General features: G+C 48.1%; 1 protein-coding gene across 1 annotated transcript; it reads left to right on the plus strand.

Annotated features, from left to right (window-relative positions):
* Window positions 1-7,233: 7,233 nt before the first annotated feature.
* Window positions 7,234-10,394, plus strand: LOC124647581 (monocopper oxidase-like protein SKU5). The gene is made up of 6 exons (XM_047187500.1): window positions 7,234-7,371; window positions 7,486-7,595; window positions 7,672-7,942; window positions 8,073-8,211; window positions 9,165-10,182; window positions 10,268-10,394. Exons 1-6 carry the CDS (start codon window positions 7,234-7,236, stop codon window positions 10,392-10,394), a joined length of 1,803 nt encoding a protein of 600 aa, XP_047043456.1.
* Window positions 10,395-17,221: the final 6,827 nt, after the last annotated feature.

Genomic DNA, 17,221 nt, shown 5'->3' on the forward strand with positions numbered 1-17,221 from the left:
CCCATCGGCGCCACACCTCACCGTGTGGCGCCCATGCGAGCGGCGCCACTCATCCATCTGACGTGGCGTGGTCGACGCTGATGTGTGATTGACGCTGATGTGGCAGGATGTGTGGCGCCGTTCCCATCGGCGCCACACATTGAAAGTGTGACGCCGATGGCAAGGGCGCCACACATCCACTTATAATAGCCCAAAACATACTGTAAGACAATTCTTCAGCGACTTGGCCATTTTAGCGACTCTGTTTGTGTGGCGACGACGACAAGGACGCCAAAATGTGCAGTGTGGCGCCGACGCCCTGGGCGCCACACAAACAGGGTCGCCAAAATGGCTAAGGACTAAGCGTCCGGAGCCCCTGGATGTTTTTGACATATAAGTTGATATAAGTTGACATGTGTGGCGCCGATGCCATGGGCGCCACACAGTGCAGTGTGGCGCCGATGCCATGGGCGCCACACATTGACTTGTGCTAAACCATGAAAATTTCTACCATATTTTGAACAGTTTTGAATACAACATTGCACACAACATGTATGAGATAACATAGCGGTTCAGATAACACATAAGGTTCGATGATATCAAGGTTCCAATTACAATAAGGTTCGACGACATGAAAGTTCGAGAAGATCAAGGTTCACACAACATCAAGGTTCGACAGCATAAAGGTTCGACAACATGAACCTAGCCAAACGGACATCACTGCGTGGCAAAGGCTCCCTCCCCCTCGCCTTCTTCTTCTTAGATTCTTCAGCTAGTTCTTCCTTCTCCCTTATGTCACGAGCCAACTGAACCACCGAGTCGAAGAAATGGTGGCGCTCCTCCGTCTTTGAAGCTTCCGCCTGAGCTCTTTCCTCCTTTATGCGCTCAACCTCCTTAGCCACCTCCTCTAGGTGCATCCTATTGGCCCTCTCCCTCGCTAGTTGAGCAAGTTGCCAGTTCCTCTGGAATTTTTCCATCCATAGACGGCCCCGTTCGGCCTGGAGCTTCTCATTCCTCTTCTTCTCGCGCCATAGGTATTCCTGATACTCCCTTTGCATACGGGCACGCTCGGCCATCTTCTTCTCGTGCTCCTCCTTCCCCTTCCTCGCAACTTCTTACTTCTCCCTCTTCCGCACCGTCCTCACAGCCTCCTCCGAAATGGACTCCTCCTTCTCATTGCCCTCCCACGCCCCCTTCCCCTTGGTGGGTTGAGTTGCCATACTTGAAAACAAAATTAAAATAACCAAAGTTAGTCACGGAATAGGAAAATTGAAAGTATAATACAATTAATATATTGGAGACACATACGGATAAGGCCCCGCTAGCATACTAGTACCCCGACGTCCAGCATGGCGACCTCTACTAAGCCCTACATGAGTCCTTGGTTGCCTTGGAGCTTGTCGCCATTGTGATTGATGCCTTGGGGCTTGTTGCCTTGGAGCTTGTTGCCTTGGAGCTTGTTGCCATGGGGCTTGTTGACTTGGTGTTTGTTGCCTTGGAGCTTGTTGACTAGGACCTTGTTGGCTTGGAGCTTGCTGCCTTGGAGCTTGTTGCCTTGGAGCTTATTGGCTTGGAGCTTGTTGGCTTGTGCTAGCATCATTTGCCCTTTGACTTTTTGCCGGAAGTATATTTTCTTCTATTGTGCCCCTTACTATTGCATGATCCACAATTAGTTGGCTCGCGAGCCTCTTGGAATAACTTGTTTCCCGAATGACCCCATCTATCCATATCTCTGTGATACCTCTTTGTCTTTCTTCTTCCACGTTTCACAACCTTACATTCCGGATCTGGCCAAACTTGCACTCCATGATACTCCGGCCATTGTGATTGGTCCAAGTAGAGAGAAAACCTTGGAGCCCATGTCCTCTTTGTGGCTTCGATGGAGAACTCAGACTCCTGAACGGTGAGCGGGTTATTGTAGTCCACACGTCTAGTGCGTGCCGCTGTTAGCAAGTGGGAGCAAGCCAAATGAAGTAAAGACGGCCTCCTACATGTGCATTCACATGTCTTTAGGGACACACGAAAAGCCCGGCCTCCGTGCTGGACACCACCTTGTGTGGTGCCTCCCGGCTCAATCACTTGGTAAACCCAGTCAACATTGTCATAACATGTAGCCTGTTTTGGAGTCTGCCTTTCTCGCCTGAAATTCCATGAACTCTTCAACCTTCGTTGGGTACTCGCAGTTCCTAGCAATTTCCTTCTCCGTTTCTTCGGTGTAGTTCCGGAAATAGACATTCAACTTCTCAAATGTGTATTGAATTATTGCCGTCACGGGCAATGCACGGACACCCTTCAGCATATTGTTGAAGCACTCAGCCATGTTGCTTGCCATTTGACCATATATCCTCCCATCCTCATCATAAGCTCGTGCCCACTTTGAGTTAAATATAAGGTGCCTCTGAAGAAACTCAAAACCACACGGGCTGAGCCGTCCTACCATCCACATCTCTCTTGGAAATTGGCCTAGCTCCAAGAAGTAAACTTTTGCCACCATTAACCACGGCTCCATCCGCAAGACTAACATCACGGAACAATGGTATCCGAATATCCCATCCGGTTACCTTCTTGAATATCTTGGCTCTTTCGGCTTCCTTAGCCGTCAAGCCATCCTCATCAAGTTCCTCATCGGGTACATCATCATCCGAGTCCGACGCATAGCATCGGGAATAAGGAATGGAGTGGTCCATCTTCTCTTGCGTCCAATATTTATCCAAATCACCGACATTGTTGTCATTCATCTAGAAACCATCATCACCATCATCATGCTCGTCATACTCCTTCTCCAACGGAGGATCTTGGGCAATGGGAGATTCGGTGGCTTCTTCTTGGCTCATGGGTGGTGGACTCCAAGCTTGAACGGGGGAGGAGCGCCGGTTAAGTTCAAGCTCGATACGAGCATCAACTGTCTTGGTTGCAAACAACTCCAAAGCCTTGTCTTGTGACTCGGCCACCGTCTCCTTGTAAACGGACCAACGTTGCTCGGAGTTGATACGCATTGTCTTCCAACGGGTGTGCATTTCAAACCCCACATTATGTCTTCCCTCTAGCTCAACACCATCATTTGGCTCATTCCAATTCAACTCAACCCTCACTTGTGCTACCACCTCCGCAAAGCTAGGGCTAAGGTCAAACACCAAGTCAACCTCTTCCGGGTCCGGCTCTAGGTTTCCCTTCAAGAAAGCATCCTTGTCCACATGATGAACATGAACAATTCTTTCCATCCCCCTAGCATAATGTGAACAACACATACATACATGTGTTCATTAGTTACCATAATCAACTTAATCTACCCATACAACCTAGCACACTACCATTTCTCCTACTTCAACAACCCTAACATCCAACTAAATCCACATCCACCCTCAAATCAACCTAGGGTTTCACATCTAGGGTTTCACATGTAGATTCAACCAAATACACAAAATCAATTGATGAAAAGAAGGGGAACAGAGGAGATTACCTCAAGGAGCGGGTTGGGAACGATCTCCACAGACAGATCTAATGAAATCCAAGAGATTTGAGTAGGGATTTGAGGGAGGGAGAGAGAGGGTCGGCCGCCTGTTCTTGAGGGAAGAAGAAACAGAGAAGAGTGTGGCTGGGTCGGGCTGGGGCGGGCTCGAGCGGCCACACATAAGTGGATGTGTGGCTCCCTTGCCATCGGCGCCACACTTTCAATGTGTGGCGCCGATGGGAACGACGCCACACATCCTGCCACGTCAGCGTCGACCACACATCAGCGTCGACCACGCCACGTCGGATGGATGAGTGGCGCCGCTCGCATGGGCGCCACACAGTGAGGTGTGGCGCCGATGGGAGGGGCGCCACACAAAAGGGTTAGATGGGTGAAATAGTTTGGCCGGAGGGTCAGTCTGTGCTTTTCTTTCACAAAAGGGTTATTTTTATCAAAATCGCCGAGGGGTGAGGAGATATTCGATGCGGCGGTAGGAGTAGAGACTAGAGAGATAGTGGGGGAGCTAAAATGGGAGTCGGGAACATGATAGAAGCCCTAGAGGACAAGAGGAGACGAGTGTTCAGAGACCATATCGACATCGGGTGATCTCATCCACTCATTCAAAATCCAAGGGAGTGCGGGAGTCCACCAAAAATTGCCAAGTTCAGGGTGTCTTGAAAGTAGATTTGGCGTTTTTTTAATAGGTGTATTGGGCCTATGAGCCAAAACACTATCGGAGTTGCAAAGAGTGGTATCGTATGTTGTTATGTTTGCGGTCTTCAAAGATAAGTGAGTTATTTTAGCTGATTTGCTAATACTTTTAGGGCCCAGAACATAAGATTTGCGTCTTGATTCACGTATTTGAGTTGCAAGTTGAGTTGCAATTAAAAATTTATTTAGTTGCAAGTGAAGTTATAGTTGAATTTTTTTCGTTGCAAGTGAGATTGCAAATAGAAAAGTACATCTAAACCGTTAGATTGGTTTCCTGATCGATGCTAATAATAAATTGCAATACAAGGTGCAACTAAAATTGGATGACGTCATTTTAGTGAGTATTGAAAGATTAAAGAAAACAGGGCTCTGAGAAAAACGTTGCCGCTGTACACACGGGGTAAGAGCACCTCCAGCCATTGACGCTCCCCACGGCTAAATCCGACGCTAAATAGCGCCGGATTGGATGAAACTTCGGTCGTGGGGAGCGCCAAAGTTCCAGCCGTCTCCCCAGTTAGACGCCGGAGATTGGCGTTTTTGTCTTTTAGTTTCACAAATAAACGTTACGGTTCAGTGAATTCGATAAATTTTGCCTATATTTGGCTTATTTTTACAAATAAATATTACAGTTCAAAAAAATAAGCAAATAATTAGACAAGTTTTCAAGAAAATCAAATGGAAACTAGTTGGTGTTGCCACGAAGCCTCTATGTGCTCCACCAGATCATCCTGCAGCTGTTGATGCATTGTGGAGTCTCGAATCTTCTGACGCATAGCGATGAATGCATCCCAAGATGCCGGCACCTGGTGATTAAGCTGTGTAAGAGAACCCTCTCTGTCATATGGTGCAGCTTGTTCGCTCAGAGGAACCGGATACTTTCGCTCATTCTCGATAATCATGTTGTGTAAGCACACACAACAGTTCAAGACCTCCCACATCTGATCTTTGGACCAAGTCAAAGCGGGGAACCGGACTACAACAAATCTCTGCTGGAGGACACCAAATGCACGCTCGACGTCCATTCGGCAACCTTCTTGTTCGTTGACAAACTCCACCTCCTTCGGGAGGACGGAGCTTGAGATAGTCTTCACAAATATTGCCCACTTTAGATAGATACCGTCTGCAAGATAGTATCCCTTGTTGTAGTGCCGGCCATTGATCACAAAGTCAACCGGGGGAGCATGACCCTCAACAAGCTTGGAGAAGATCGGCGAGCACTGCAAGACGTTGATGTCATTGTTGGATCCCAACATACCAAAGAAGGAGTGCCAAATCCAGAGATCATGGGTAGCCACTACCTCAAGTATCACAGTGCAGCCTTTTTTGTGACCATTGTACATTCTCTGCCAGGCAAACGGACAGTTCTTCCATTTCCAATACATGCAGTCAATGCTTCCAAGCATCCCTGGAAAATCCTCGAGCTTCATTGAAAGCGAGGATCTGAGCAGTGTCTTCGACAGTAGGTGATCTGAAGTAGATGTCCCCGAACACTTCTATCACCGCCCTGTAGAACCGGTAGAAACAATTAAGGGCGGTGAACTCCGCCATCCGAAGACAGTCATTGGCAGAATCACCAGGAGCTCCATATGCCAGCATCTGCATAGCCACCGTGCACTTTTGGAGGGCGAAAAACCCTACCATGCCGGCGCAATCCAACTTGCATCTGAAATAGGAGTCGTACTCTCGAAGGGCATACACAATTCTCGGGAAGAGCTTCTGGCTCATCCTGAAACGACGCCTAAAAACAGTCTCACCGTGCAATAGACTGTCGGCGAAGTAGTCGGCGTAGAGCATGCAGTACCCCTCCATTCGCTGCCTCGGCTTGCACTTTCGGCGACCTGGTGCCAACCCACCACAGTGACCAATGGCCTTCTTGGCGTACAAGCCGGACAGGCAAGGTAGGATCAACATGTGCTCCTCGTCTTGGGCGGCGGCTGCCATCTCTTCTTCAAAAAGCTCGGCGAACATCTGCTCCTCCTCGTTGTCGGAGTCCATGTTCGGCCAGACAAATGGATGAACACCTGCTGAGCATGTCGACGAGGCGCGACGCGAGGGAGTTGCTCGAGGCGAAATATAGGCAGACGGCACGACGACGGCGGAATATAGGCTGCTGGGTGGAGGGACGGTGGAGTTCAGTCAACCGGCCGACGAATTGGCGAGGGGTGGTGCCGGCGGTGACAGAGCAACGAGAGGGGAGGGGGGATTTGCGACGAGAAAGTGGTGGGATTCGTGTGTTCTCTCGCTGATAGAGCGGGCCCGTCCCCGCTTTTCTCTCGTCCGGAGTCCCCGAACAGACCTCGGGGGACCGAAGATGGCCTGGGTTCTCCGGATGAATTAAAAACCTATTTCGAAGAAAAACAAGAAAACCAAAGACACGACTAAACCGAATAACACAGTCCGGATGAAAAAATCGCCTGCCGGGCTCTAGTCGGCGTCCGTCGGACCGTTGCCCACGCGCGCGCGTCCTGTCCGGGATGATAATTCCAGTCCCATGCATGCACGTGCCGCGCGGCGCCGTTTCGAGTGGCGCGAGTAGCGGTGGGGCGGACACGGAGTGGGCCGCCTCGCTGTCACCATCGCACCGCGCACCGACCGCAGCCAATGCCGCCGCTGCACATTGTCCGCCATCACCGCGACTGCCCGTAGCCGATCCCACGTACTGGTCAGGGCTGGCCATTCGCTGATTGACGACGGCGCCCGCGCCTCCCATGTGCCGCCGCCCTAGCTGGAGCTCCGTGCGCGCTCGTGGCTGGCTGTGATTCTTCAATTGCTTGACCCCCAAACACCAGTGACTGCTGCGACCACCGGCACAGCAGAGGCTTCAGTTGCTTCACCCCCAAAACGGGCATTGCTCACTCCAAGAAGCAACGGCACGCGCGCGCCCCACCGCGGAGCCACGCCGGACCCTCCCCCTGCCCTGATCCCAATACTCCCACGCTGTGAGCCCACCTTAACACGCGCGCTCCATACTCTTAGCACAATGCAGCGCCACTGATCGACTGAACCTGCCTCTGCTATCAGCTCCCATCCCGTCGGTCGCGCGCTTCATCCATCTCCCGATCGAGACAGATACCGAGCTCGCTCGATCCGCAATGTGGCGGCTTCTCGCGCTGGCGGTGTCCGCCGCCGTGCTGGCGGCGCCGCGGCCGGCAATGGCGGGCGACCCCTACGCCTTCTTCGACTGGGACGTCTCCTACGTCACCGCGGCGCCCCTCGGCGTCAAGCAGCAGGTACGGCAAGCCTACCAACCGTCATTTAGGCAGCCGGCAGGCATTGTCCCCCGTTTCCCCCTTTCTCCGTTTTCTGACTAGGCGCGCGCGTCTTCGATTCTTGACGGACGGTAGGTGATCGGCATCAACGGCAAGTTCCCGGGCCCCGTCGTCAACGTCACCACCAACTGGAACGTCGTCGTCAACGTGCTCAACGACCTCGATGAGCCGCTCCTCATCACCTGGTACTGTACATGCCTACCTCAACGAGCTCAACTTTACACTGCAACAACTGAACAATGTATGCGGCCTGGCGTGCAGGAACGGGATCCAGCACCGGAAGAACTGCTGGCAGGACGGCGTGCTGGGCACAAACTGCCCCATCCCCTCCGGCTGGAACTGGACCTACGAGTTCCAAGTCAAAGACCAGATCGGCAGCTTCTTCTACTTCCCCTCCACCGCCCTGCAGCGCGCCGCCGGCGGCTTCGGAGGCATCGTCGTCAACAACCGCGACGTCATCGCCGTGCCCTTCGCCCGCCCCGACGGCGACATCACCATCCTCATCGGAGACTGGTACAACGGGAACCACACGGTACATACAACTACGCCATTGATTAATTAATACACTGTCCGGGGCACCAATTAAGCTCAGAGCTCCACGTACAGTGAGCTTAAACCTGAATATTAGAGTGATAATGTGGTCTCTCTCTCTCGGGCTGTAGGATCTGAGGAAGATGCTGGACGAGGGGAAGGACCTCGGAATGCCGGACGGAGTGCTCATAAACGGCAAGGGCCCCTACCGGTACAACGACAGCCTTGTTCAGGCCGGCATCGAGCACGAAACCATCGATGTGCAACCAGGTAACTCATTGTGCCCACTCTCCTGCTTAATGGTACTACTGGCATTCTGGGCTGGCAACATGGCAAGTGGAGGGCAGGTTGCACAAGTTGCATCGCTTTTATTCAGAACCCTGTTGATTTTTGGATAAGAATCTTGTTTCAGAGGAGTATAGTAGGAGATAATAGCGTGATTCCTCAAAAAAAGAATATGATCAGAGCTGTCAAACTTTTTGGCAACACGTTCTGCTAGGCTGGTCCTGTGCATTTTTACAAATAATTTGATTTCGAAAGTTTCTTGCGCTAGATTAACTTGCATTGTCATCATTTCGATTCACGAAGTAGAATTTCAACACATCGACTGCAACATGTACTAGTGTACATATCCTGCAGTAGTCTATTTACTTCACAAATCTTGAGGACAGTTTGAAATGCTCACTAGTTATGTGGGTTGAACACCGTCCAGATATAAGTCAACTGACAGACCAACAACTCTAAGCTAAAGACAGGAGTATACTGTAAAGTTCAGCAACCAAAGCCATGTGATGTGAGTCAAAGTTCAGACTTGAGAGAATCAAATACAACTGTGTATGATTGCGTTTTAATAATCCAACATGGAGCCGACATGTTGCGTAATGCCTACTCTGGCAGTTCCCAAATTAATTTCAACTTCATGCATGTCTCCTTGAAGCTTTGAACGCAGCGGTACAATTTACTTAACTGTGTACTCTAGAGGAGAGCAACTGATTTCTCCCACAGACAACTTCATCTTTTTTCTGATTTTCCAAATGTTCATCAAATTACAGAAAATCTGTCATGGCAGCCTCCATAAAAAAAAAACTGCCAAGCAAATGGTACATTTAGTACATCCACGGCTGCAATCCCAGCATCAGTATGCTAGAACCTTACAAACTTGCATGATATATATGCACACAAAGATAGTACTGCACTTATTTGGGCATGAATGGATGGAACAGGCAGGACGTACCGCATCAGGGTGCACAACGTGGGCACGTCGACGAGCCTCAACTTCCGGATCCAGGGGCACAACATGCTGCTGGTGGAGACGGAGGGCTCCTACACCACGCAGCAGAACTACACCAGCCTCGACGTCCACGTCGGCCAGTCCTACTCCTTCCTCGTCACCACGGACCAGAACGCCAGCTCCGACTACTACGTGGTCGCCAGCGCCCGCATGGTGAACGAGTCCCTCTGGCGCCGCGTCACGGGCGTCGCCGTCCTCCGCTACTCCAACTCCGGCGGCGCCGCCTCCGGCCCGCTCCCGGACCCGCCGCAGGACCAGTTCGACAAGACACTGTCCATGAACCAGGCGCGGTCCGTGCGGTGGAACCTGAGCGCGGGCGCCGCGCGGCCCAACCCGCAGGGCTCCTTCCGGTACTCGTCCATCAACGTCACGCAGGCGTACCTGCTGCGAAGCACGGCGCCGGCGGAGATCGGCGGGCGGCGCAGGGCCGCGCTGAACGGGCTCTCCTTCTCCCCGCCGGAGACGCCGCTGCGGCTCGCCGACGCGTACGACCTGAAGGACGCTTACACCCTCGACTTCCCGGACAGGCCGGACGCTGCGCGGCCGCCCCGGATCGCGCGGTCCGTCATCAACGGCACGTACCGGGGATTCATGGAGATCATCTTCCAGAACAACGACACCAGGATGCAGAGCTACCACATGGACGGGTACGCCTTCTTCGTCGTCGGGATGGACTACGGGGAGTGGACGGAGAGCAGCCGGGGCACGTACAACAAGGGGGACAGCGTGGCGCGGAGCACCGTGCAGGTGTACCCGGGCGCCTGGACGGCGGTGCTCGTGTCGCTGGACAACGTCGGGTTCTGGAACGTGCGGTCGGAGAACCTCGACTCCTGGTATCTGGGGCAGGAGGTCTACGTCAGGGTCGTCAACACGGAGGACGGCGCCAACAAGACCGAGATGGCCGTCCCGAGCAACGCACTCTACTGCGGCCAGCTCCACAAGTACCAGAAGTACGTACTACGAGCCTCCAGATCACCATATCCTATCTTTTCCATGTACCAGCATTCAGCAGTAACTCGATATGTTTGCTTGCAGGGAGCAGACTCCTCATCACAAGATGACAGCGGCGTCTGCGGCGGCTCCGGCGCAGTCGGCCGTGGAGAGCCAGCTTCTTTCGGCGGCGATCATGCTCCTCGTCGGAGCCCTGACGTTCGCGTTGTAGCGAGGCTGTGGATCAGCTTGCTTTTGCGCAGAGGGTGATTTCGTCTGTGTAGGTTTTGTGCAATAGAATCAGAGAGGTGCAGGTTGGTTTGCCTCCCGTTTTTCCTGTCGATATGAGTTTGTGAATGTACCGGGACTGTGCGCCTGAGCCCAATTGCCCACGCATGGTTGGTTTTGTTTTCGTTGGAAGTTGTGGTCTTTTTCCACCTCGTGGCTCGCTGCGTTTATGATTTGATTTGTTCACGGGGATCCATTCTATTCTAGGAGTAATTATATCCCCCTTTTAATCTAGCTCAATGATAACTCTTTGGACCCGACTAGGCAGCCTCCGGGGGCTCGTTAGTTGAAACCGGCCCTCACCCCCAAAACAGAAAGAAACCCCCGACCAGTTTCCTCACGTCCAGAAAAGGAAAGTCGGGACAGCCCGTGGGAATCAAGGGAAATTTCTAGCTGGTCTGCGCGTGAACCAGCAACCCACTATACTACATATAACAAACCTTTCTTCCTCGTCCATACTTCCAGGTTTCTTCCCTAACCCCCACCATGGTTTCTAGTTTCCGAATCAAAAAAGACAAGCAGAAAACACCGAAGAAGAACACCAGCTGGATAGTTCCTGCATAATAGATCTGAAAAAAGCAATTGCATCTTTTTACGGAATATCCATGGAGGTAGAAAAACAAATCTGCTACCTGTTCCATTAAAGATCATCCAAAAACCAAGAACTGGGAGTTTTTTTCGATAAAGGATGCTTTATTACTTTTGGAAAGCAATTACATCCAAATCTCCGCGATAACCAGGGATGCACACAGACTGTTCAAAGAGTCTCGTAACCAACAATGTAAAGAAAAACTAGGCGAAGTACATATCGGAACGATGAATCATAAATCGCCTAAGGTGTGGGTGGTGCTGCAATCCGTAGACTATGCTGCCACCCATGTAGGGAAAAAGTATCCCTCGCCGTATCCTCCAACCGTGTACGCGACCTCCGTAAATAGGTCTCGGTTCTCCATCCTCCGAAGAGGTAACCACGAACGGAGAATACCCGTACATCCGTAGATGACCCGCAACAAAGAACAATTTTTATCATTAAAAATCTTGTCATTTCTACTTAGCCGAGTGCCCGGATAATCGCTAGCGCCCCCACCCTAAGAAGCAACTTAAACCTTGAATCGATACCGTGGAGCCAATTGCCAAAAACATTGGCTACACTAGTCGAGGGATACAGGGTAGAAGCAACTTGGATGATCGACCAAATAGATCTCGCAAAATGGCATTGGAAAAAAAGGTGTTTAATAGTTTCATCTTGTTGACAAAAAACACACCTAGTACTTCCATGCCAATTCCGCTTGACAAGATTATCTTTGGTAAGAATAACTCCGCGACGAAGATACCATCCGAAATTTTTTATTTTTAGTGGTATTTTCATCTTCCGGATTTTCTTGTTATTATCAACCGGTATATCGAATGGAGAATCGCATTGTACAAGGATTTGACTGAAAAAGTACCATCTACATGAAGATTCCATCTAAATTCATCCGGTTCAGTTGATAATTGAATATCTCCCAACCGTTGAATTAAATCATTCCATGCAACAAGCCTTTGTCCAAGCAAAACCCTTCTAAACGTCACATTAGGTGGTGAGGTAGCCATTACTCGTGGCAATGGTATCACCCTTGCGACGGACAATACTATACAAGGCAGGATACTGCTCACTCAAGGAAGCATTGTCTAACCAAACATCTTCCCGTAAGCGTATCTCGTTCTCCATTCTTAATAGAGAAAGTACCATGACGAAAGAAAACATTCTTAGTCGCCATTAGACCAGCCTGTAGTGAGAATCCCCGGGTTTCCAAACCACTTGGGATAACGCCTTCGAGCCAATGTACTTTCTACGAAGAATAGTTTGCCAAATCCCATCCTCGCAAGAAGCTTAAAAAACCATTTACCTAGCAGAGCTGAGTTCTTAACCTCAAGGTCATGAACTCCAAGTCCACCTTGATCTTTGGGACTACGGACTACACTCCACTTAACCGATCGATATTTCTTTTTCTCGCTGTCCCCTTGCCAAAAGAATCTGGATCGATAATAATCGAGTTTATGCAAAATTCCTTTTGGCAGCAGGAAGAATGATAACATATACAGTACCATATTTGTCAGTACTGAATTAATGAGAACCAATCTCCCTCCGAGGGACAAGCAATTTACCCTTCCAACTACTAAGGCGTTTTTGTAATCTTTCTTCCACAATTTTCCATTCAGCAATTGTTAGTCTCCGATAATGAATCGGAATACCCAAATAGCGAATGGGAAATTGGCCTTGCCCACAACCAAACAACTCGTATATAGAGTCATATCGTTTTGGGCCTCACCGAAACAGAACAACTCACTTTTATGGAAATTGATTTTTAATCCCGACAACTGCTCAAACGCCGTCAAAATTAATTTGAGATTGCGAGCTTTTTCGAGATCATGATCCATAAAAATAATTGTATCGTCGGCATATTGAAGGATAGATAAATCCCCATCAAGAACTGGGAGTAGATGATCCAAACACATAAACTGTGAGTATATCATCCATGGACTACAACTAAAGTAGATCCAACTCCGGATACAATTAGATCACACGCAAAAATTAACAAAATAGCAGGGAGAAACCTACTGGAACCAGATTTTAAGTAGATGCAACTAGTAAAAAAAGCAACCTAGTTGGATCATACCTCTGCCAAACATCAAATTGGATGTTCCATATTTTCTTGGGGTGCGCATGCACAGAGGCATGCAAGTACATACAATCTCAGGTGCAACTTATCATGTCATAAGCAGAAAGTAACTTGTAAATATAAGTTGTATACACCATATATCCAACTAGTCGACAAAAGGACGGTGATAGACAATTGTGACAGCAACTTTGTTCTCTCCGTACAAGAACATGGTACTGGTAGTTTCAGATTTGCGCAACAAAACAAATTGGCAAGATAATATAAGTTCAGAGATATGTTCACGGAAACTAGACGGTAGCTTGGGCTACTAGTAATTTGTGAGCACTAAGCATCTGTCTTATCTGTCTTTTGAGCACATGTATGACAATTATTTCTCTGCTTGATCGTGCTGCCACCCATCCCCTGCATACTAGTTTTGTCTGAAAAAAGAAATGCAACTATATCAGTACGTATTGAGTTTGTGCAAGGGAAATGAATATAAAGTTGGTTATCGTTTAGTATGTTGCATGAGCATGAATTATCAAAATGAATAACCAAACTCAGATTTCACACTCCACATATGTCAGGACTAGATCTTAATGTTTCCCCTACAGAACATGTCGATATGAGCGATGTGGAGCCGATATTTTGCACTCAAGCTATATTGTAGACAAACTTAGGTGCTTCTAGTAGACAACTTAATCACAATGATGAAACAACTTATTTAAAACAGAAAAATAATGGCCAACTTATGCATAGTTGGTGGCATAAAAAAGATCTCAAAAAGGCAAACATTACACAAAACATCAAGGTCCAACCTTAATTTATTCTGGTATGCAAGGGTGTGTTTGGATCCTCTGGCAAACGATTCGGCCGCTCTCCGCTCGCCAACACATTGGCAAGAAAAACGCATTGATATCAGGGGCTGCCTTGGGCTTGCCAATTATTTTGGAGCCCATCCAAACAACACTGGAAGTTCATGGGCATGCCAATATTTTGGGAAGTCCATCGTTCGCGTAGAATCAAACACACCCTTAATTACTCCTAGTAGACACCTTAGGTACTTCTAGTACACAACTTAGTTACAATGATGAACCAACTTATTTTTAACAGTAAAAATAATGGCCAACTTATGTATAATTCATGGCATAAAAATCTCAAAAAAGGCAAACTTACTAATTATCAGTATGCAACTTAATTATTTATAGTAGACAACTTAATCACAGTGATGAACCAACTTATTTTAAACTGAAAAATAGTGGATAACTTATGCATAATACATGGCATAAAAATATCAAAAAGGGTCAAATGTACTGGAAAATTAGTCTGCAACTTAATTACTTCTAGTAGACAACTTAGGTACTTATAGTAGACAACTTAATCACAATGATGAACCGACTTATTTTACATATGGTTCCAGATGGTAATACCAAGTTTAGCAAACATTATCATACAATTTAGGCTTGTTAATTGAGCAACTTGGTAAAAATATTCTTAAGCAACTTTTAAGAAAGTTATACTAAACCCAAGTTGGGAAAGAAACTTAATTCATGCCAGTACTCAACTTAGGCATATTAAGCATACAACTTAATTAACCGAAAGTAGCCAACTTGTGCATGTTGCTCCAAAAAAAGAAAAGGAACCCCATCTAGACTATAAAACACGACTTAAGCATGTTGGTAGAACCAACTTGCTTCATTTCTGTAGCCAACTTAGTCATGTTGACAATACAACTTAATTAACCCATAGGTAACCAAGTTACGCATGTTGCTCCAAAAAAGAACCAGAAAACTAACTAGACTGGAAAACACAACTTAAACATTTGGTGGAACCAACTTAATTCATTTCAGTACCCAACTTAGGCATACTGAGAATACAACTTAATTAACCCAAAGTAGCCAACATGTGCATGTTGCTCCAAAAAAAAAAGGAATCCAACTAAACTATAAAACACAACTTAAGCATGTTGGTAGAACCAACTTGCTTCATTTCTGTAGCCAACTTAGCCATGTTGATAATACAACTTAATTAACGCAAAGTAGCAAACTTATGCATGTTTTCCCAAAAAAAAAACAGAAAAACTAACTAGACTATAAAACACAACTTAAACATGTTGGTGGAACCAACTTAATTAATTTAAGTACCCAACTTAAGCATATTGACAAATACAACTTAATTAAACAAGTGGCCAACTTACGCACGTTGCTCAAAAAGGAAACCTAGATAGATTATAGACATCCACACAACTTAAGTACATGGCCGGTCCATAGGACGGGACAACGGGGCGCCCGCCCCGGGGCCCCCGACAGTCAGGGGCCCCAACCCAGCTAGTTGGTCTGTACTGATACAAGTCTTGAGAAATGGTTAACGAGCCTAGAATGCAAATGCAAGCCCATTCCAATATGCAGGTGGAAATCACTAGACATCAATTGAGCGCTACGATTCGTCTCGTCTCTAAATTTCAGGAACAACGACCTCGTACCTTCCCAAGGTTGCAACCAGGTATTAATGCAGGCTAACAACGTGATTCCAGCCAGATACTACTCTGATTCATATGCGGTGGTAGCACCTCTTTGCACATTTTTCTCTACTCTTCGACTCAATTTCAGCATATGCAAATCAAGGACTGAGCACCCTCAATTGGATCTAGGAGAGTGCTCAAGCTAAAGGGGAGAAGTCCATTCAGTTAATGATCTGGTATTTTTTCCATGCTGCAGATCAAGCCATCTATATCCAAACCGAGCCATATACAAGTGCTTTTATTCCATTCTTCCTTGATTTTTTGTGCAACTTATTCTGTGATGTTCTATGCACAATTATCCTATAAGATGGTCTTGTATCTGTATGAATTATAAGTGTTATCAGACTATCCTGATTTAATTCCCTTCAATATCGTCCGGTCCTAAAAACAAATACTACTTTGTATTACCACCTTTAGAGTAGAGATGATCAATCTTAGGTAGTACTCAATGTATATTTTTATTTTGCAATATAATATATTAAGTATTTTAACAGAAATACAAATTATCTGTGTATGACCAAGGGCCACTTGCTACTGTCTTGCCCCTGGGCCCTCTAACATATGAATCGGCCCTCCTTAAGTATACCGGAAGAAATCAACTTAAGCATGATGACAATGGCAACTAAATTAAACAACTGGCCAACTTATATGAGTTGCTCCCTTTCTTTCATTCAAAACCTGCAACCTTTCTCTAACCCATACATCAGACAACAAAACATGCAAGCGTGTTATCACTTTTATTCAGAGGACTATTACCTAGTTTGCTTCAGTGTATCAAACTTCAATCCTTTTGGTGATGGTCTGACCTATGATGTTCCAGATACGGTCGCCCTCTCGTCGTCGTGACCAGTGTGGCCGTCGTCACCATCACGGAGAGCCATTGCAGCTCTCTCCGTCGTTGTCTCCTCTGCATGGACCGATGCCACGAGTTGCTGAAGCTGCTGCTGTTCCTGACGAGAAGCTGCTCATCAGCAGCCGGTTGAGTTGTCATATTTAGGTGTAGATAGACACCTGTATACACCTGCAATAGTTTTCGGGATGTGAATCACCAATTCAACCGTGAGTTGTCATTTAGAAAGTCTCTTAGCACCGGTAATTGGGGGAAAAAGGGGACACATAGGAGATAAACCACGCAACTAGTACCAATCCATCACAAGCACCCAAATGCACATGTCACCAGTATCATTATCATAGAAGGGAGAGTTGAGGAACTACCTGACCAAAGTAGACGAAGCAGAGGAGGAGGCTAACTGAGCCAGGCCACGACGAGCCCAGGAAGAAACAACATCACCGCACCACAGTACCATCACCATACCACTGTAGAGCCGCGCCATGGATGAGGTCGACGGAGAGGGGTCGTGGAAGCACCGCCGGCAGCCGAGCCGTACGGCTAGGGTTTGCCGCGCGAACACGCGTTGGAGGCGGAATGGCGGATGGCTTGGCGGCTGTGGGGAGCTCGCATAGATGACGGTGGCCTTGCTTTTTCGGCGGGTGGAGGCGTCAGCGACGGCCAGCGACGGCTGGATCCGTGTGTGGCGGCAGCGGCACATCAAGGGCTCGCGTGTGCATCGAGGGAGCGGCGAGCCGTGCTGGGGATTCGGAGAAGGA

This window comes from Lolium rigidum, chromosome 4 (assembly GCF_022539505.1).
Source record: "Lolium rigidum isolate FL_2022 chromosome 4, APGP_CSIRO_Lrig_0.1, whole genome shotgun sequence".
Classification (NCBI taxonomy): Eukaryota; Viridiplantae; Streptophyta; class Magnoliopsida; order Poales; family Poaceae; genus Lolium; species Lolium rigidum.